This window comes from Aptenodytes forsteri, unplaced genomic scaffold (assembly GCF_000699145.1).
Source record: "Aptenodytes forsteri isolate BGI_AS27 unplaced genomic scaffold, ASM69914v1 Scaffold15, whole genome shotgun sequence".
Classification (NCBI taxonomy): Eukaryota; Metazoa; Chordata; class Aves; order Sphenisciformes; family Spheniscidae; genus Aptenodytes; species Aptenodytes forsteri.
This window is the reverse complement of record NW_008795129.1, coordinates 4126113-4147627: the sequence shown is the minus strand read 5'-3', so window position 1 is coordinate 4147627 and position 21515 is coordinate 4126113. Positions and strand designations below refer to the sequence as shown.

Genomic DNA, 21515 nt, shown 5'->3' with positions numbered 1-21515 from the left:
AGATAAAGAGGAAGTTGTTTTATGGATGAATACAGTAGGACCCTACCACAATCGCCAAGAAACATACAAATACTTCTCTCTTCCTTTCTGTGTGGGATCAAAAAAAAGCATCAGCCATTACCATGAAACCCTAGGAGAAGCACTTCAAGGAGTTGAATTGGAATTTAGTGGTCTTGACATCAAATTTAAAGGTAAGCAATTGAAAGTGCTTTTAGTCACTTAAAAAACCCCACGAACCCTTAAAACTTGATTTTTGAATTAGAAGACCTGAAAGTTTGCTGCTGCTAGCAACTGAGTTTATTTCGTATTGTTGCCTGAAACACCCTGCAAGGTTGTCTACTACCATTGGCTTTTCAGTTTACAGTAGAGTTTTCATCTATGTGCCATTTAAGGCAGATGCTTGCAACAGATACATGCTTCTAAAGTAACTGATTACACTTTATAAAGTAAAACTAAGCTTTCTGCGTATGAGTGATTGAAAGTATATTTACTGGAATTAATATTCTGGAATTATCAATTCTGAAGATGTAATTTTTTCCTGTGATGTTGAATACTTGCAGACTCTCTGCAGTTGGAAAGCAGTAGCAAGGGCTCAACACCTCAAAGTTCTACCTTAACATGAAGTTAATTATTGTATCCTTCTGGTTACCATCTAGTTTAAATACCTTTGACAAATACCTTTATATTATTGGCTCTAACTCATCATATGCCAGTCAGGATGGAGCTGGTCTGTTTATTTTCTGTTGTTTCCTGCCCTCTCCCTCTTTCCATACTGTTCCAGAGATGACATTTAAATTCTTTTGCAAACACATTTATTGGTGTTAGGGGCTGAGTCTTCTATTGTGTAATTTCTCTGTGTGAGTTCTTCGGTGCCCAGAGTCCTTTCAATTATCTGTAACTGGTAGTTGCAGAGCTTCAAATAATAACAGATTCTTTTTGTCTGTATCGAATTTTAACATTTATATATTTAATCCAATTTGAGTTTCTGTGTATAGGTATTTTTTCTTCCCTTGAGGGCTACACTTCATTGCGTCACCAGTGCTTAACTGGATGGAGAACTTAAGCATAGTATTTCTTGTCTGAGCATTTGCAATCAGATGGGACTTAGTTTTTGTAAGTTACAAAAGCTTTATCCAGAACTGGACATCCACAAAATAAGAGAATTGATTATGTTTTTGCTATAAATAGGATAAATGGAATAGATTAAGTTTGTTAAAACCATAAATTCTTCATAAATTTTTAAGTTGCATAAGGGATAGCATCTCTGCATTAAAGGAATCCGGAGTTGAACCTTTCCTTTAAGAAGGGAACTGTACCTGCACAAACACTAGAAAACAGTCCTATTACTGGTTTGCAAGACTTGTAGCCTGCTGAAAATTTTATTCAATATGGGGGAAATAGCATATGCTCAGAAACGCAGAATGGAAAGAACAGAGGAGACAACTGGCAGCAATTCAACGTGGCTGTGAAGATTAAGTAAAACTTCTGTTGTCAGAATATGATAAATATTTATTTTTACAGCCAGTTATATGTGTAATTTTTATTTCCTTTAATTGCCCCATCTTTACAAAGAGATTGTGTTATTCCAGTGCCAAGTGTACTCTCTAGATGCAGCACCAAATTGAAAAGACTGAAAAGTTTGTGAGTTAATGTTTACTGTTATGAAGTGTCCTATTCCAAGATTTATTTTCTGAAGATTATCCATAGTTAATTTATTCCCGTATCATATCAAATTTTCGCTAGATCAAGTCTTTCATTTTGTGACTGGGAGTACTGAGCTGACTGTGCTGTTCTGTAGCTCACTTTTTGGCACTTCCGTCCTGGACCTGCACTTTTCCTTATTGACCTGGAGGTAGTAATGTAATAATCTGTTTTTATAGTGGAAGTGTTGAGATGATATCAAGGGAAGGAAATGGACTGGCTCAACATGAGGAACTGGCTGAAATGCTTGAATAATTTTCTTCTTTAGGGGTCCAAAAAGGCTAGAGCCTCTCTTGTACCAGAAGTACATGCAGTAGTCAGACAGGTTTAGATTTGTAAAGCACCTTCACCTAATTTTTCCTGAAATAACATGAGATAGATGAAACTTTCAGTTTATCTTTTGTCTCTTCTTGTGAACACTTTATGGTCTGTAGTCAGATGTAGTTTAGTTTTTCAGAGTATTTTCTGCCATTTCTGAAGGAAACATGCAGAAGCAGAGCATTGTGGACAAATCCCTTCTTCTGTGAATACACTCTCAAATACTTCTGTAAAGTACTTTAAAAATGGAGAAATTAATGAGTTTCTGTTTTGGTAATTCTTTAATCTAACACTTAGAAAAAAGATACTTATATGTTTTCTTAAACAAAAATAAGAACAACTTGGGTAACGCTGAACCTCCAGCTCCTCAATACATAGAAATTGATACCAATTCCTATTTGGTTAAGAGAAGTCTTTTGGAATTCAGAACTACAGGGAGCCAAAGTCATCCCAGACTAACACAAATTCAGAATGGTGGAAAAGTGCTGTGATTTTTTGTACTTTGTGATTGTTTTGGTTTTGATTATGTCCCTGCCAGATTAGTTTATCTGTTGTCTTCCATAGTTCTTTACAACAGGTAAACCCGTTTTCCTTAAGTCTTACTTTGCTTTCAGGTTAGGAGTTTCAAATTCCGATTCACAACTGCTTGTGCTGAGGTTTTGACACAGAAAGCTTTAGATTTTCTCTGTTGTAAGTATTATTTATTGCAATTTCTTCAGGGTTTAGGGTCTGATCTTCCACTCATACTAGTTTTTTCAGGTGCCTTTTTGCACCTCTAATTGCTTTACCGGTGCATATCAGGTATGTAGTTGCTATATTGGGGTATATTCTTCCAGACAGACTGGGCATGGTGTTCTTCAAAAGAGGCTTTGAATTGGTGCAGAAGAGTAGAGATTGCAAAAAGAATCAGGTGTTTATGGCTTGTAAGTCTAAGTGATTGATGTGCCAGTACATTTCCCAGCAGGTGGGGAATTCCTCTTCAGCCATGTCCTTTGTTGCTTTTAAAAAGTTATTAACACGTTGGCACTCTGTGTAGATTGCTAATCTGTATTGGACCTGCAGTGAATTTAACTCCGAACCAAAGCGGCTGCAGGTCAGATGTTTTCTGTAAAGCAGATGGTACATGGTAGCTGGTGGATGACTAAGTATGTGTGTACGTGATCTGGGAAGCTGTCCATGTGCACTTCTAGTTTTTTCCCTTACAATCTGTGTCCTCTGGATAAAAGATGAAGACAATAATCTCTTTGCTGTTAGCTGGCGTCCAGCAGCTTCTGTATCAGGAGGTGATTTTGTATTTCTAGCAGTGGATCCATGAAGTGAAATCTGAATGGGAGTCAACTCTATTTTACTATATTTAATCTGCTATTAAAAGTATTAAAATATCCTTTCTTCCAAATTTCAGAGTAACAAGTATGAATTAATTTTAGCAGTAGTTATTAGTACTTATTTAACATAAAATAATGTAAAATTTGTTGAAATCCAAATCTCCTTGATATACAGGTTTTTAAAGTAAAAACCCAGAACAAAAGATTGCTATCTGAGATTTTTTTACAGGCTTAAAAGCTGTCATAAACCCAGTACAATTTATATCCAACGCATGTAGGAAAATTTAAATTTCATAGACCAGCCCTTAAAATTTAGCATTTGTATAAAGAATTCTTTTACATTTTGGTTGTTGAAATGTGATGGTAGCTCAGTTTTTTGGTGACTCTTTAATGGTAGATATTTTTCTTGGCTGAAGTGGTGTTCCCTTTTTTTTTTTTTTTCTTTTTTTAAAAAATTGTAACTGGATTATATCAGTGAAATTGAAATTTTTTTTGTAATGGTAAATTTTATCTCATTGTTGTGATTGAGCCATCCTCCTACCTCTGCACCTTGCTGCAATGAAATTGAAACAGAGTTGTTGGCGATTTGTGGGGGTTTTTTTCTGAACAAATAGAAGCTTATGTTTTGGCACCAATAGATTCATATGTTCTTAAGTAAAAGATACGGCTTCAAGGAGTGTTGAGTACCTAACATCTGTAGCTGAAATAATTAAGAGCTGCTCAAGTACCTTTCAATAATCATTTAGGTGCTTGAATATGCATCTAAATACCTAACTGTAGGGACCTGCTTTACAAAATGTTGACGTGACCATCTGAAAGACTCGTACAGATTTTCTTCATGAATATGTGAATCAGATCTGAGTTAACAGGTAATTACGGTTTACCTCGTGTGTTTGGGATTATGGCAAGACTAACAATTACAGGTATTTTTCCTCTTTAATGTAAGAGTTTTCAAAGTTAAATTAGATTTGGATTTTATATTTTTAGGTTTTTATCCTCTGGAGTGAGTAAAGGGGAATTAGAATTGTTCTAATAAATTAGCTTCTGCAATAAAAACCAGTTCCCTTCTTCTCAACATAGTTTGACTGGACAGCAGTAGCAGGTGAACAACACGCAGTTTCACGCTTATCATATTTGAAGAATTATTTAGGCTGCAGCTGTCAGTAACTGAAGTATGGTAGACTGCGTAAGTAAAACTGTTCGTTAAATCAGTGGACCTTGCCTGTATTTTTGAAATAGAATAAGAAAATTATGGCTCTGCAGAAGTGTATTCTGCTGAGAATGGAGGTTTCCACTTGAATGCTCATAGTGGTGACTGGTGGGGCAAATCTACAGTGTATTCAGGAATCCAGGAAGTAGCGTTTGTTCTTGTATTTAAAAATGTGTCACGTGAAAGGATACCTGTGACCATACAGGATAGCTAGATTTCCCTTTTGTTACAAATATGGACAATGTTGTTCTTATATCACAGGTCTCAAATCTGTACAAATACCTTTGTGAATAAAGTAATGAATCATTAACATACACTTATAATATGACTTTAGGTTTTCAGTTGGCTTAATTCTCTTGTCAAGCTAAATCTAGAGTAATAATGCTTTTTATGTAATATGTCAAGTTCTTTATTCAAGCATTTGAATTGACATCCTCTACGTTACACCTGAGATCTAGTGAATTATTAAATGTATTGAACATTGGGATCATAGCGACTTCAATTAGAAAATTAATTTTTGACATTGCCATACAATACCAATTAGAGAAGATGAATTTAAAGGGGAAAAGGATTTTTTTAACGTGCTTGAATTTTGCATTTATTTAGAAATGTTATTAAATTACCATACTTCTAAGTGAGGAGAACTTGCCCAAGACTTCCTTCTACAACACCTCTGGAAAATATGACAGCCATTCAGGATGTTCAGTGTTGTACTAGGAGATGGTCAGATATAATGAGGTTTTATATGGTCTATATGTTTGAATAAAACCCAGTTGATCTGACTGTTCATAGGAGATTTAAAATCTGGCATAAGCGCACCTGCTTTTGTAACGAGTCTTGCTTTCATGCTCTTTTAAAATTTGCTTAATGTGCTGTTGACATTTCTGAAGCTGTGTTAGGTAGCAGATGTTACCTCTTGGACATCCCTGATGTAGACACAACACAAAACATACCTCTAACTTCACACTCTTCTTGGATACACACACAACCATAACTTGGATAAGAACTATCTAACATATGCAAAACTTCAGGTCTGGTAAAGCTGTAATGAAGTAGACTTCAGCTTCTTCAACTACTGAATGCTCTTCTAAGCTACTTTCATTTAATCATTTAACGCAGTGGACTTAAGCTTAACCATCTAATCCTGTCCTGTAACTAAACAACAGCTTCACCGTTCTCAGTGGCTGGAGAAAGGAGCACTTACCTTCATTCCTCTTGCCTTCATTCAGTTGTTGTAGGGGGAGGTGAGAGGAACTGTACTGTGTAGTATGGCTGAGGGTGAAATCATATACCATATGTAAAGTCACGCCTGTGTTTTCCAGGAGTTGAATGAGGTTGTTTCTAATGATTCTGCTGGTTTTTTGTGTATGTGCACTGGAGTAACTCGTAACGTAGTTGATCCACAGTTGATTGTAATATCACTGTGATGTCTTTTGGTGTTCTGAATACCGGGAGTAAAATCCATAAAAATGGATGAAGACAGTTTTTTGGTGGCATGCTGCTATCTGCAGCCTGGTCGGATGTCAGTGCAGTCATTTCACTTCAAATGATATTTCGAAGTTTTTTTTTTTTTAATTTCTTTTTTTTTTTCTTTTTTTACAGCAGCAAAATCCACTGTTTACATCCTAGAGTTTTAGATGCAGAATGGCTCATTTCAGTTAGTTTAAAAAAAAAAAAAGGCAAATTCCAGGGGTCTGAAAGCCCATGGCGTAACTTGGTATTAGATTACAATCTAATACCAGCTTTGTCTTGGTTAATTAACTGCAAACAAAGGCTGCTGTATTCAGGCTATAAAATGGGAAAGGTCTCTAAAAAGAGCACTTGTAGTTCATGTGATTTTTATTTCAGTAGTAGCACTTGCTCCCATCCCCGGGTTGTCCTTCAGTTGTGCTGGTACCGCTGTGTGTGTGTGTGAACCAGTCAGGAGAGAGCCACCTAAAACCAGCCTGGCCCTCATAGCACTTCCCTGGATCAGGCTTCCATGCTCCGGCGCTAGGTAACGCTTCATTTAACAGCCTCTACCAGTTTCTCTTTTACCCTTATTTTAATTCACAGTATATTTTCATTTGACCACTGTGTGTTGAACAATCCTTTGTGAGTAAAAAAATTTAACATTAGAAAGGCATTATCCTTTGAGTATAGTATGAAACTGCTAGAGAGTGACAATAAAGTGCCAAGTATTTTGGAAAGAATTATTCCCTACTTAGCAACAAATCCAGAAGATAGGGATTCTGATTTTTTTTTTCTTTTAATTAATGTCAAGATGTCTCAAAAAAAAAAAATCTGTTAAAGTGAAAAAGTGCCAAGCAGAGGCTTTTTTGGGGGGAACATAGTCCAAAAAGTATAGGATCCAGCTCAGTAGAGGCATAAATGCAAACTGAGTCCTGGATTTTTAAGTCTGTGTTTCAGCTGTGTGCCAACTTTAATGGCTTCCTTGTCCTGAATGTACCAGTATGGGTCCTGAAGATGTAATCCATGGTCTAAATGTCATCTTGGGACAGATGTTGACTTGAATGGTTTTGTTTTTTTCCAGCAGAAGGTTTATTGCCTAACAAGTCAGTCTAAATTTTTTTTTTTTCAGTGAAAAAATGAAGCTTAGAGTGTGTTCGTTAGGTCTTGAAAGAAACAAAAATAGAAAATACTAAAGTTTTCATAAGAAATAAGAGAAAGAGATGCATCCATTCCAGAGTAGCCAGGGCCACTGTCTTCTCCAGGGCTACAGGAAATCACTGCAACTTTGTAGGACTGCTCTTGGCTGGTTTCTTACTGTCTTGCTTCACCAGGCTTTCCTTCAGTTTTGCTTGACCAGACGTACTGTGCGTATTTTCATTTGGACAAATTGTCGTTATCACGGAAATAATGTTTTGTGTTGGAAATATTTCACTTGCTGGTGCTTTTTCTGTGCAGGTGATTTGATTTTCTTTTTAAGCTTTATATTGCAGTTAGTGTATAGGAGAAAGTAAGCTGAATTTTGATGCAGATTAGAGCTGTACTTGGGGCACAAATTAGTTTTATGTACTAGAAATGGGTCCTCGATTCCAGTGATGACAGAAAGAGGAGGGAGGGGGATCTGGAATTATTTACATTCGCGTTGTTTCACTATTTGCAGAGTGAAGACATTCACTAAGCAGCAAATGGTTTTTTTTGTCTCTAAATCTGTTGCTGCCTGAATTCTTGTAAACATGAGCCCTCTTGTCTTGTTTCACTTGAAAAGGTAACATTAGGGAAGGAAATTGGGATGTGAAAGAATGGCTGCTAACTGCATTACTTCTGAATTGTTAATGGGAGAAAAACAGCTTTCTGGCTTGAAGAGGTGGATTTATTTTATTTCCAAATGCAGCCTCTTGTGCATTCTTTGCATTATTCCTATTTTTGTCTTCTGTCCTTTTTCTCTACCTTTACCCTGATGGCTGTGTTTCTTCCTTCATGGTAATTTCTTGAAAATTGCTGAGAACTTTAAGAAGTTTTAGTTTTTACAAACAGTATTCCTAGTCGGTGAGCCTGATTATACTCAAATGGAGAGATAATATTGTACACAGTTTTAGGTATTTGTTAATAATTTCATACCTCTTGTAAAAGTAAAAGAGGTCTCATGATTTGTCCAGGTAAAGCTGCCATCAGCAAATGGATCTTAATTTAGTGTGGGTGAAGTAGCAAAAGGACGGTTCGAAACCTTTCCTTATCCGGTCTGTGGGAAGCTTCTGCATGGGAAAGGTAGAATGACAAAAGCAATCATGTAATTGCTTTAATGGTTCCCTTTTAAATGTCCTTTTTTGTTACCTACTTGAGGATAGCCAGGAGGGGTTAAAGACTCCAGCAACGTGTATTCCTCCATTTGCTTGGTTTGCCTTCGCTTTGAGCCAGCTCATTAATAAATCATTAACTGTGCTTTAATTTTTTGCAGACGATGTAATGCAGACTACTTACTGTGAAATTGACTTGGACAAAGGCAGACGAGATGCATTTGTGTATGCTATCAAAAATCACTATTGGTACCAGATGTATATTGATGACTTGCCGATATGGGGTGAGTGATATTATGCGTAAACAACTTGATTACAACTACAGGAGTCCTGTGCTAGTGGGTTTCTTGGAGTAATTTAATGACTAAGCTTCATTACGAGAATCTCACAAGTATGTAGAACTTATGTAACTAAATAATACAAATAAGTTGAAAGATTATTGCACTGAAAGTGCAATAAAGTGCAACAGTTGAGTGGCTTATACTAGTGAACTACAAAAACAATGAAAAGCTCTTTTGTTTCTCAAGCACTGATGTAATAATACCGAGTTCTTAGAGTTAAAATCTTTTAAATGTTCAAGTAAGTGGTAATTAGATAGGTCAGCTATAAGATCCATGTTAACGTGTTCATGAATAACAATTTTTATAAAACTCTTTCAATGGTTTAGCTTTATTTTGCTGGGTTTTGTGTTTATTAATAACGCAAGAGTTGCTCGATTTACTTTTATGGTAACTTAGTGACTTTTAAACAGTTTTGCATGCACAAGCTGTGGTTATATGAAGTAGTTTTATTTTATTTGTTCTTATACAGTTCTTAAAATTGCTCTTGCTGAGTGTTATTAATCTGGGCTTAGACGTACTTGTGTCTTGAATTAAAATTTATGTGTCCTTATTGCCATTGTCTCCTAAGCTCTCTGTTTTTTGTCACTCCCTTGTATCCTGTGATCACATACCTAGTAAAGAGAGCTCTGCAGATTGCATTTTGCACTGATAGCAATCAGCCAAACTCCCCAAGCCCTAATCTCCCTGTTGTAGATGTAAACTGAAGGGAAAGGAAAAGCACCACAAAATACTTTGTTAAGGTAAGGTCTTTGTTGCCTGTGTTCTGAGAAAGAGGTAAAAAAAACCCCAAACAAACAAAACCCCACAACACCTACAAAAATACATTTCAAGCCACATGACAGAAGTTCTTTGATAGATAGTATGCTGAATACCCATCATTCATTCATTCTGACAGAGGCTGGTTTTTTAGCTCTTTCTTATAATTTTAATTGTTTTTAGAAAGTAGCTAGCTGTTGAAACGTGAGCCCCAGCCAGAAATGCTAGTGTTTTATTTATTTATTATTTATCTGTTAGTCAGGAAGGCTCTTGCTTTTTTTAATGTATCTGTTTTTAAGAGATGACATTATAATGCCTGACAGGAGAAATACTCATATATTGTATTCGCTCTTTTCAGCTGATTTGCTTAGTGTGCGTAACAGCTTTGTGGCAGGGCTTGGAGTAGACCCTAATTAATCTGTGTGGCCTTTACTATTCTTCTTGCACAATTGCTGGTAGGCTTTTTAAAACCATCCATGAGTGACAGTTGTTGCTACAATATTTTTAATGCTTTTGGCCTTTCAGCAAAAGATCAATGAATGATTTTCCCAGACTAGTGGCAGCTACGTAGGCTTTAGACTGCCCAAGGATGATGGATGCTAAGCTGACTTCTTTGCAATCTTGTGTGGCTAGCAAGTCTTGGAGACTTTCTTTTTTAGGACTGATTTTTCTGATCTTATTTAGGAATATTTTTTCCTCACCTCAAATACTGAAGGACAAATATACTTACTAAATCTTCTATGCACTGACTAAATTTTATGCTCTCAGCTGAAAAATCTATTTTGCCATGATTCCAGTGTTTTTAATGTTCTTCAGTAGTATGCTTTGTAAGCACAAGAAGTCATTCCTAATGCTGCAGCTAACAAACATGCAGAATCTAGGTATCATCTTTGTATGACGTTAAGAAGCTGGTTTTGATAGTTGTTTGGAACCAGGACCTCAAGTTGTGATACTTAATAGATGACTGCAGCATCACAAGCACTGGTAATATTATGCAAGGATATAATCTGACATCAGGTGTGAAAGCAAGTGGTGCTGAAGATTTTGGTCTATGTCTCCTGAGGGCTAGGTAAAACTAACAGGACTGCAGATTAGTCAGTCAGTATTAGCCTGGCTTTTATTCCAAAAAATTAATTGGTTCTTGATGCGGGGCTGAGAAAGGAGTGGATGCACCTGAACTGATCAGAAGTGTTTATCTGCAAGTCTGAACAAGTCTTTCTGACTTTTGGGTTCCAAGTACAGTTTAGAAAACTGCAAATATAGCTTATCTGCATTAATTCTGGTTTTGATGGGTCTCTGTTCAACAGTAGGAATATTTCACGCTCTGAGTGCTGCCTAAAACTTAAAGCTCTGAGACTTGCTGCTCACTGAACAGTTTTTATTATAAACATTTCTGTTACGAATATGGCATGAGTGATACCATACACATGGCTCCTCCAGCTTGTTGGTGTCTTCGACTGTGTTGTATAGACTTGCCTAGTACCGCGTAATGTGGTGGTAGAGATACTAAGGAAAACTAGTATCTTTTGCTGGACTGAGTGTCATCGCATAGCTGTTAGTTCCAGTAACTGTAGTGAAAAACATTAGGACTGCTTAAAGTACACGGGAGTAAGAACTTTATTAATTACTTTGGCATCTCTGAAATACTCTGAACACTGAGAAGTTTTTTTTTGTTCTATTAAGATAGCGTCCGGAACTGGTTACCCTCAGCTTGCATTAAAAATATCTTGTGCTGAAATGGCTTTTTTGTTATTATGTGGAGGCTATCATGTTGATCCACTTCATTTGGATTACCTTTCCTGAGAACCCTACTAGCCAGCGTGTATTGTATGTACTGTATCACCCAATCCACTTTTTTTTTTGATTGTTGATCTGTGTCTTGTAGCTAGATTAAACCAAAATTTTGTTCCCTAAATGTAAATGGCTAGAGTCCTTTTTTTGTGCTACCAAAAGAAAGTAAGTATTCTCTGAAGAGTTTAAAAGAAAAGGATTTGAATGGTGTTAACGTTTGTTGAGAATTCTAGGCAACTTCTGTTTAATTCTGTTCTTAAAGCAGACCACTCGCTTCTCTGCGCTCATCCAAATGGATTTGTGGCACTCCTCCTGTCTCCTGGCAAACTTTAGTTATGTTCTTCATGGTTTTCCACCTTAGCAAGGCTTACTGATGTCAAAGTCATATGCACAACCATTAATATTTGAAATTCTCCTTAGGAAGTCCTCAAAATATCCAGTAAGGAGTACTCTATTTTCAGTAAAGACTAGGCATAAAATAACTTTTCTTTACTGCTGATAACTAAAGGTAATGACTTCCAACTGCTGTTGAGGGCTTTGGAAGGTTTACACTTTATTTTCTGACTTGAAAAAGGCAACCGGATCTTTTTAAGTGCATTCAGATAAAATGATTCCATTTTCTATTTTTTCCTGAATTGCTGAAGGAGTACTCTATTTTCAGTAAAGACTAGGCATAAAATAACTTTTCTTTACTGCTGATAACTAAAGGTAATGACTTCCAACTGCTGTTGAGGGCTTTGGAAGGTTTACACTTTATTTTCTGACTTGAAAAAGGCAACCGGATCTTTTTAAGTGCATTCAGATAAAATGATTCCATTTTCTATTTTTTCCTGAATTGCTGCCCCACAGTGGAGTGGCTTGGCTTGACTGTCTTTGTTTCAGGACATCTCCCTAAGTATATGGAGCACTGTGTTAGGTCACTCCTTCAGGTAGTGATTGACCAGAATGTCCTTTTAGTAGTTAGAGGTCTGTATTGTCATGGTTTTGGATACTACCATGGGAACAGATGGTATGCCAGGTGCTAGGCTGTATGGCATAGGCACAAACTGGCCTGTGTTTCATGTCGATGGCATATACAAGGCAATCCTGACAGATGAGCATGAGTGAAAAACATGACAGAAAAAGTCCACCTTGAAAATTAAAAAGCACAGGTAATGCACAAGTACCATTCCTTCATATATCTGCACCTTCGTGATAACCTGTTCCATATCCTTCACCTACTTGTTCTCCCACTCCCCCCCCACCTTTGTCTATCTTGAGTGCTGCTTTTATTGTGGCTTTCCATCTTGTGTGTGATCTTTGGTATTATGGTCTTGACATTAAAGATGACACTTGTAGCCTGTGAACTTCGTGACTGCTAGATTGACTTCCCCCTCCCCCCCCAGCATAGTACATTTTCTGGAATTTTTCTGTAGTAGATAAGACATCTTCCAGTAATTTATTGAAAAGTAAGAACTTAATCGTGGCTAATATTAAGTTCAGTTGAGTTCTGATGCTCCAGGAGCATCTGAGCAGCTTTCCGTGTTGGAGGTAATAAAAATCTTCAAGTAAATGATAACTTTCTGAATTTTTCAGTGAAAGTAACAGATAGAGTAGTAAAAAACTATCATTTTTGGCAATCATTGGAAGCTTGTGTGCAAATGAGAGCAAAAAGTATGTGTTGGGGAGTCAACGAATGAGGAATACAGAATGAAAGCAGAATTTTTAAGAGGAAGAAAAATGAGTGAAGGGATAGATGGGAGAAGGGAAAATACAGAGGTCTCGGCTAAGTTCTGTTCATGGACATTAAATCTGTATTCAGCTAGTTGTTTATCTGGTAAGAATTCAAAACTAGAGGAACTGTTGTTGTGTCTTCTGTTTCTTCTGCAGTGTTTGTAGCTGCATGCTTTTTTCTTTTAATGCCATTACAAAATGCTTCTTGCAGATGCCTGTGGATTGAAGGTGTAATCCAGGTATTACAGTTGAAAAGAAGAGCGTAAGGTCTGCTGTGTTCTCTTTACTCTAGTTACGTTGCTTTTTTAGCTGGCAAAACTTTTGTAATGCATATTTAAAAAAAATAATTACAGAATATTTGAAAAGTGTACCTGTAATAGATGCTTATGCTTATTTCCTATGCAGGTATTGTTGGAGAAGCAGATGAAAATGGAGAAGACTATTACCTTTGGACCTACAAAAAACTTGAAATCGGTTACAATGGAAATAGAATTGTAGATGTCAATCTGACCAGTGAAGGAAAGGTGAAATTGGTACCAAACACAAAAATCCAGATGTCATATTCAGTAAGTAATTTGGTGATGCATCTGTAATAAGAAATTCTACATGGTGAAATAGCTCAAAAATAGGTATTTGTATACCTACAACTCTGTATTGATATGTCAGGCTATATTAGAGGAAGATGCATATTCATTCCTTCAAATATTTTTTTTTCATTACTGAAAAACCTTGATAGGTTTATTAAGAATAAATGTAAAATGATGATTTTTGAAACGCTTCAAACAAACTGGAGCTTCTGTAATCTGCGGAAAAGTGTTTTGGTGGGAAAAGAAGATGTCCCAAAAGGTATAGAAACTAGAAATGTACAGGACCGCCCAGCAGGTACACATTTTCTTGATGTTTGGAGCTCTGACATTTGCATCATAGCTTTGAACTGGATTCTGAGCTAGTACCAAAACCCACTGTAAGCCTTCATCCTTTGCAAGCAGTTAGTATCAAAGCTTATTTTGTTTTTGCAATTCCAGTAGAAATTTGTCTTATTTATATAACCTTATTAGTAAGGTTTTCTCTGAAGCCCTCTGCTATTATATTGAATTGCAGTGATAAAAGGTAATGAATAAACAATGTTTGCTGATCTGAGATAATGAATTAAATTTTTCATTTTTCCTCCTTATTTATTTGATGTTACTTAAATCTGTAATGGTTCACTTGTCATGTTCACCACATTTGTATACTGAAACTCATTCTTAATGTGTTGCTTTTCTACAACGTGTTAGCAGTAGGTGTCAGCATAAGATTTTATTTCAGAGGATATTCTTGCCACTATTACATTTGTCTTGTGCTGAATAAGTTGTACAGTTTGAAGTGAAGATAATTGTTTTTTGTATGTGCTTTCTAGAGTTATGTTTACACTAATCTCCCTATTTCTACTGCAAAATTGATAGTAGAAATTTTGAATTTTTCTATTTCAAATTCCACCAGCATTACAAAGTCCATTTGCTCTGTGAATTTTGAGGTGGACAGCACTGAGTACCTGCCAGTAATGAAAATAACAGTAAATGTTCCCCTAAAATACTTCTAGTGTACAGAGCTCAAGATTTACCTATGCAATTCTGTTGGCACCACTGGGCAATTGCTGGGCTGGCATGTGTGGTGTTTAATTCACAGATTGTCTCTGGTGGATTTGTTCTAAGCAGTGCTTCTTAGTGGCAGATGCTCTAACGAGAAATGTATCTGCTTAAAAGAATGTTGAAAGCTATTAATGTTTTGAGCTACTAATCTTGAACAAGGTTGTAATTTGAACTGAAGAACATCAATGTCATACCTTAAAGTGAGTAATACTTGAGTCTTGGGGGTTTTAATCTGTCTCAGGACTGTGGTGAGTGATAGGGATATTCAATCTACATTTATATGCTTTCTTCTATACTGAATAAATGCATACTTAAAAAGATATGCACAAGGGGGCTCCATTTGTTTCAAGATCACTAAAAATCTTGATACTTCCTAATCTTGGCATGCTTTTGAAAAAATTTTAGTGTAGATTTGTGTTCAGTTTCTGAAATTGTTTTAGTTTTAATTTTTAAATGCAATCCTGCAAAAATTCTGAAAAATACCTTCTGCTACCGTATTAGCACCATATTGTTCATTAGTACAATGAAATCTAAATCCAAAGCAGTCCTCTGTGCAGCTAGTGGAGTAACTGATAGCAGTAATATGCTGCTACCCTGTACTAGTATGGCCATAAACACATACTTTTCCAGCTGGTTTCAGCATTATTTATTGGCAATTGAAGTGTCTAGATTGCAGAGTCCTGTGGTCTTACAGATTTTAGGCTGCAGCTTTTAGCTTTTAAAATTTTACTGTCTGTCTTTTTAAGGTCCAGCTTGATCCCTTTTACCCAGTTCCCTTCCAGCCAGCTTGTATCTCAGTTTATGCCCTTTTCTTTCTTATTGGCATCTGTTTTAAATCTGCTCTTACATCTTCTCATTTCCCTCACTTCTGCTAGACTGCATCTTTTTTCTTGGGCACTGTACTCAGAGAATTTAGGTACAGATGATTTCACTGAATACCAGTCCCAGTGCATGGCAGCAAAACAGATCTCAGCTGCTGTTGGGGGAGCAGAAGTAGAGGGTGTTGCTCGATGAACACCGGTTATGTTCTCCGCAAGCCTCTCTTCATACAACGCAACACATGGAAATGTTGAGAAAAGGGAGTGTGCTGTCAGAAAAAAAAATCTTTGGAAAAATTCCACTGCTTTCTAGCACGTCATTCTTGAACATATTTTAAACATGCTTTCTTTCTCTATCCTTTGTTCTGAAAACTTGGGCAAATTTGGAAGGATTTTTCAAAGGTATTGTCTTACCGTTTTACGAGTATCTACTGTGGGGAAAAAACCCATGATCTTTGAACTATTCATTTGACAAAACTGAAAAATAGGATCATTTGATGGATTTTGGTTTTGGCACTTTCAGTATGAGTATCTTTATGAGCTCCTTCTATAATCATGAAAAGGGTTTGTTGTATTTGACAACTAGAAGTTTTTGCATCTTTGGTTAGTCTCGCAGAGACACTGAGAGCTGAGACAGTGCAAGACTGATTCTTCCTTGTTCTTAAACATAAGCATAGACAAGATTAGATCCATGAGGCAAGGTGGCTGACGTTTATTCGATGTCTGACCTGTACATGTCAGTCTTTAAGAACATCAGTCCATTGTTTTTGCCAAAACCTAGGTTAATATTGAAGAAAACATCTGGATCCACAAAGTGGATGACTTTTAAAATGTGGTTTTGGTTTCTGCATGTGAGTATAGCTGAACATATTATAATGAGCTTTTCAAGTGTAAATTTTTCTCTCTTTAGGTGAAATGGAAGAAATCAGATGTGAAGTTTGAAGACCGATTTGACAAGTATCTTGACCCATCTTTCTTTCAGCACAGAGTATGTGTTCTTCTAAAACAACCTTACAAAATACCCCTTCGAAATGGTTGCTTTAGTTCAGAAGATGTCATGGAATTTTTGGATGACATCTTTGAATTTTTGGATGTCCCAGGTGTTCTGGGACAATGAAACAGGGAGGTCTAGGACTAGGTTTTAAGTGATAGTTCTGTTGCTCAAATAGGATGGCTCCAGCTTTTTAGAGTGCTTCAGTAAATGTGCAGGCAAGCTTCAAGCCTGCAGCAAATACAGCACAGTTCAAGAAAATATATTCATGTGATTGGAAGCAATGAAGTTTCAGGGACACAACTATACGATTTGTAAGCTGAATAACTGCAATTGGACAGACGTACACTTTTTACTGAAGTAAATGCAAAGCAAAAAGCATTAGCCTAAACCGGTTGGCAATGTCAGTTGTGAAGGTTTAAACCTGTGGTTGTAATCCCCTTAAGGGTAGTATACTGAGCTATACTACTTTCTGAAATTAGAGGGTTTGGATTCTGTTTGGAGCTCAGTAAAAAGTGGAAGATGTGCTTGTCAGAGGCAAAATAATGCTGCTGCACGTGTTGGTCCTGTGCAAAGCAATGGTTCCTTTGGCTTTTGACTGTGAGTGTCTCTCTTACTACTCAAACCCGTTCTCTAGGAAGGCAGCAGTACATCGTGTTGCCTTGCCTTTACCACGGGAGCATACACAGCCAGTTGTTCGAACTTTGCTGGTGCTTAACTAAGCTGTGATAACTTCGTCATGAGCAAGTTTGGCTGTTGAAAAGCTTTATGTATGGTGTTTCACAGGCCAGTTTTAGTGAGACTTTCTACAAATGTAGTGTTACTTACAATATGGGTTTATTGTTGCTTAGCTAGTGCTGACAAGCTGTCCTGCTAGGCAACGATTTATCCTTATTAGAACAAATTTGAAACACGTTTACAGTTCTAAACCTTAGGGATGTGTTTTCTTTTTGTAGATTCACTGGTTTTCAATTTTCAATTCTTTTATGATGGTGATCTTTCTGGTTGGCCTAGTGTCTATGATATTAATGAGAACTTTGCGAAAAGATTATGCAAGATACAGCAAGGAGGAAGAAATGGATGATATGGTAAGATCTGCATTCACACTTTTTTAAATCTCTTTTTTTAGGGCTTATCATTTTCTCTTTGTACATTCATTGTGTTGGCAGCTCTGAATGGCTTCAATTGGATGGAAAACTGCCTTATGTGTGTCTTGAAAGTGTTACTGGTTTTCTTTATAACATGCTCCTAGGTTGCAACCCAGAATTCTGTCTGTAGTCACTGGATTACTGTTCATATCCACACTTCGGTTAAACGAGGTCCATTCTGAGTGTGTAATAGGAGCCTGTGTATACTCCTAAGCACTTCAGAGGATTTTAGGGAGGGAGGGAATCTGATAGATTTTACTGCATCATACATTCAGGTAGTAATTTTTGTTGCCTTCGTAAGCATCTGAAAAGTAAACTTTTCTCCTAGTTTTGATGCATTCAGGAGAGAAGACATACTTGCACTTGAAGTTGCTTTAATAAATCAAACTTTTAATATATGCCTAGCTTGTGTGTTTGTCATTACTTGTCATGACTAGACTTAAAATTTTTTTGTTGTTGTTCCTAGGACAGAGATCTAGGTGATGAGTACGGATGGAAGCAGGTCCACGGAGATGTTTTTAGACCATCCAGTCATCCTCTAATATTTTCATCGCTTATTGGTTCTGGTTGTCAAATTTTTGCTGTGTCTCTTATAGTCATTGTTGTTGCAATGATAGAAGATTTATACACAGAGTAAGTATAATTGTGCCATGCCTTCCACATATAAATGCTTAAATGAACAAAATAATTGCAAAAATGAATGTTCTAACTGGCCTGGAAAAAAGTGTTTGAGAGTCTTTAGTCTTTATCTTTAGATCAGATGTAGTGTTCAGAAGGGCTCTTTTAAGTTGTAGTGAAACTTTGTCCTACTCTTATCACATGAGTTGGTTTCCTTTAATTTTACTCTTCATGCTTGCTTTTTACACGATTTATTATGAAACTAGTTTGTTGTTCTGCAGCATCACAGGTAGTTTATATGGGAAATAAATGTTAAAAGGTACATATTTCACTCCTCATTTCATCTGGAGTGACAAGATATTACTATATTTCTTACCCTGTTTTCCCTGCTGTGTCCTGTAAAGACTGAAGTAGGAGTGTGCTCTGTTGTGAATAGTCCTGTTTACTGCTGACAGTGCATTAAGCCAATGTTATTCACAAGTCTTCTCAGGAATGGAGATTTAATTTAAGTTCTTTCGAACAGATACTGCTCAGCTTGTGTTGCATGTAAAATCTCCAGCAATAGGTGGGCTGTGGTCCTGACTGGAGAGAATTCATTTAAAACAAACAAATAGTACTCCAGTTTAAATTTAACACACCACTTGCAGTTCACCTCGTTCTCTTCCTTTACCTTTTACATGTTTGAGGTTTTTGGTGTCCTGGATGGACTTCATCTGTTTCTGTAGTGATTGTATTTTGGATACTGGGGGGAATTTTTTTTTTTTTAACAAGTGCTTTGTTTTAAGCAATGACTAAAATTTCAAATCTCTGTTCTGTTTTCCCTTGAGTATCACCTGTAACTATTGATTTTAACAAGTTGTAGTACTTCTAATGTGCCACTAGAGAGAACTCTTGTTTTTGAATTTAGCTGCCTTTTAATGGTGTGTTTAAAAAGCCTCTCTGTAGTACCAGTATCTTGGCATATTTTCATTTTTCACATGGTGTTTTTCCCCCCCTGTGCCCCATGGTTACATTTCTGGATAGACTTACATACACATTTTTAATTGTACAGCATGTCAGCCTTTTAAGGGAGGGAATGAAACCATTTCAGAATGTTTGTGCACTGTAGGGACACTGGAAGTTAGTAATAGCAACTGTAAAATGTGTCAGAACAGTAATTTTAAAAAGATATATGCACTTAGTCTTTTATTGCAATAGGCCTTTATATCACTTTCAAAGTGAATTTAATTCTGTGTGTGTAACGGAACAATTGACCAAATCTGGTGCAGACAATTCTTAAGGAGAATAGTGATGTGGGTGAAAAAGGCTGTAAACCAGAGTTACGAGAATGATTGCCTGTCAGTGTTCTTCAGGTCTGTTAAAACTCTTAGGGATCATGGAGTGGATGCCAACTAAAGGTATCTCAGTGAAATTTGGTCATGTCAGCTATTAATTTATTAATACTGGTTTTGTGTTTTGAGAAGCTTTTCCATTAGAATATTTGAAACATAAGTGAGTAAGCTCAAGAATAGGAATTTTGAGGTAATTTTAGATCAACATCTGCTGGTCATTTTACGGGTAGCCTGGATTTACATGTGTCACTTCAGACTGTGCATGGTCTTCTGGGGTTTTGCACGTGTTTCTAAATTGGCTTAAGTTAGGAGAAGTGTTAAAATTGGTTTCTGTCTAACCTGTAGCTTTCTAAAATGGAACTATTGCTTTTTTTTTTTTTTTAAAGAAGCAAATGTTAGCATAGTGCTCCTTTAGTGTGTGTGACCATCAGGTATATTTGCTTAGTTCAATCCGTGCAGTCATGGAAGCCGGCTGTACTAAAGATTACATCTTTGAGTAGGGCAGGCATCCGGCAATAGTTCATCAAAAGCCAAAATGCCGATAGTCTGGAATCTCTCGGAACAACTAATTTGAAGAAAGTACAGCAAGCTGGCTGAAAACCTTCTACTGCTTTTTGCTATCAAAGAATAGCAGAGGGACATGGGGAAACAGCTTTATTCATGAATAACATTTATATCTTGCTATTCTTAGACACAATTTTTAAAAATGTATTTGGAGATGGCTTTTGTGATTTAAAATTATTAGCTTTGCATGTAAAATTTTAGAAAAATTATGCCAAAATGAGTACTCCAACATTTAATGAGATGATAATTTAAAAATGACTAAACTTTTCTGATTGGACTATTCCATGCTGATTTGTGGCTTCATTATAGTTTTTGTAGTTTCTAAATCAGGTCTTCTAATTTTCTGTAAGATGATCACTTCCGATCTTAAAAGTTAATTTCTGAGGGATGGCAGAAACATCATTCACAATCTTAGTATATTTTGGTTAATACTGGCCTTTATATCAAGCAAAGAGTACCTTTTATCTGCAATAGTGGCCTTACACTTTTAATGTATGTCATGTAAATAGTTCAGTTCTTTATACACAAGGTACACACATCCAAATGTCAGAGTATTTTGATCAGAGGTGAGATTTTGTACTCCAGTGAAAATAAGTGCATATTAGAAAAGAATGTAGTATGTCGGAACTCTTTTTCCCAGATCGAATGAGACTTGGCCAGAAGCTTTGGATACAAACAGTTTTAATTCTTATGCAGATTTTACAATTTACAGATTTTTACAATTTTACAGATTTTTACGTTACCTAAAAGTATTAAATAACTGCTTCTGCTAAATATACATATTTTACTGTAATCTTTGCTCTAATACTGTTTGTTTTTCTATTTCGTTTACCAAAAAAATCACTTCTTGTAGGAGAGGATCAATGCTTAGTACAGCTATATTTGTTTATGCTGCAACATCACCAGTGAATGGATATTTTGGAGGAAGCCTTTATGCTAGACAAGGAGGTAAATTGTTTTCATGTTTCAGCATTTTCATTACATTGTTAAATGGACAAGTTATTATTTTCTGATTTGCACTAATATAGAAGTGTCCTCACGGAGCTGGGTCATTCAGATGGAATCCATTAAATTCTTAACAAACAGAAAATATTTTGAATGTATTTAACTTTCATATTATTTCCTATGCAGTATTGGCTGCATTTTCTAATTAAAGATAGCTGAAGTCTGGTTAATTTAAAAGTAGTAAGAGCTAAAGAACTGTTACCAGTTGTATCTTATGAATTGCTTGTTGTATTCTTGCATATAATTGTTTGGCTCATGACATCCAGAGAGTATAATAGTCTCTTCCTCTTCTGTGACATGCTGTTAAACAGCTCATGTCATCTTTTCCAAATGACTCCTATACAGCCCTCCTCTATAGGTACCAGGAGGGCTGCGTTTACTAACATGGAAAGTATGAGTATACAGTACTTACTAGACCACTAATTGTGGATGGGGAAAACTGTTTATAGCATCCTTTAAAGAAGGTTATTCTAGTTTTCAGTATCTGCTCTGCTTTATACTTAGCAAATTC

The 21515-nt window shown here is 36.3% G+C and overlaps 1 protein-coding gene across 1 annotated transcript in view; it reads left to right on the top strand.

The window, feature by feature from the left end:
- TM9SF3 (transmembrane 9 superfamily member 3) overlaps positions 1-21515 on the top strand; it is a 40582-nt gene continuing 19067 nt past the window's right edge. Inside the window, exons 1-7 of the mRNA XM_009277694.2 lie at positions 1-191; positions 8459-8581; positions 13304-13464; positions 16258-16335; positions 17295-17426; positions 17953-18119; positions 20853-20947. Of these exons, the coding sequence (XP_009275969.1) occupies positions 26-191; positions 8459-8581; positions 13304-13464; positions 16258-16335; positions 17295-17426; positions 17953-18119; positions 20853-20947 (922 nt within the window). The 5' untranslated portion in view covers positions 1-25. The remainder of the gene's footprint in view (positions 192-8458; positions 8582-13303; positions 13465-16257; positions 16336-17294; positions 17427-17952; positions 18120-20852; positions 20948-21515) is intronic.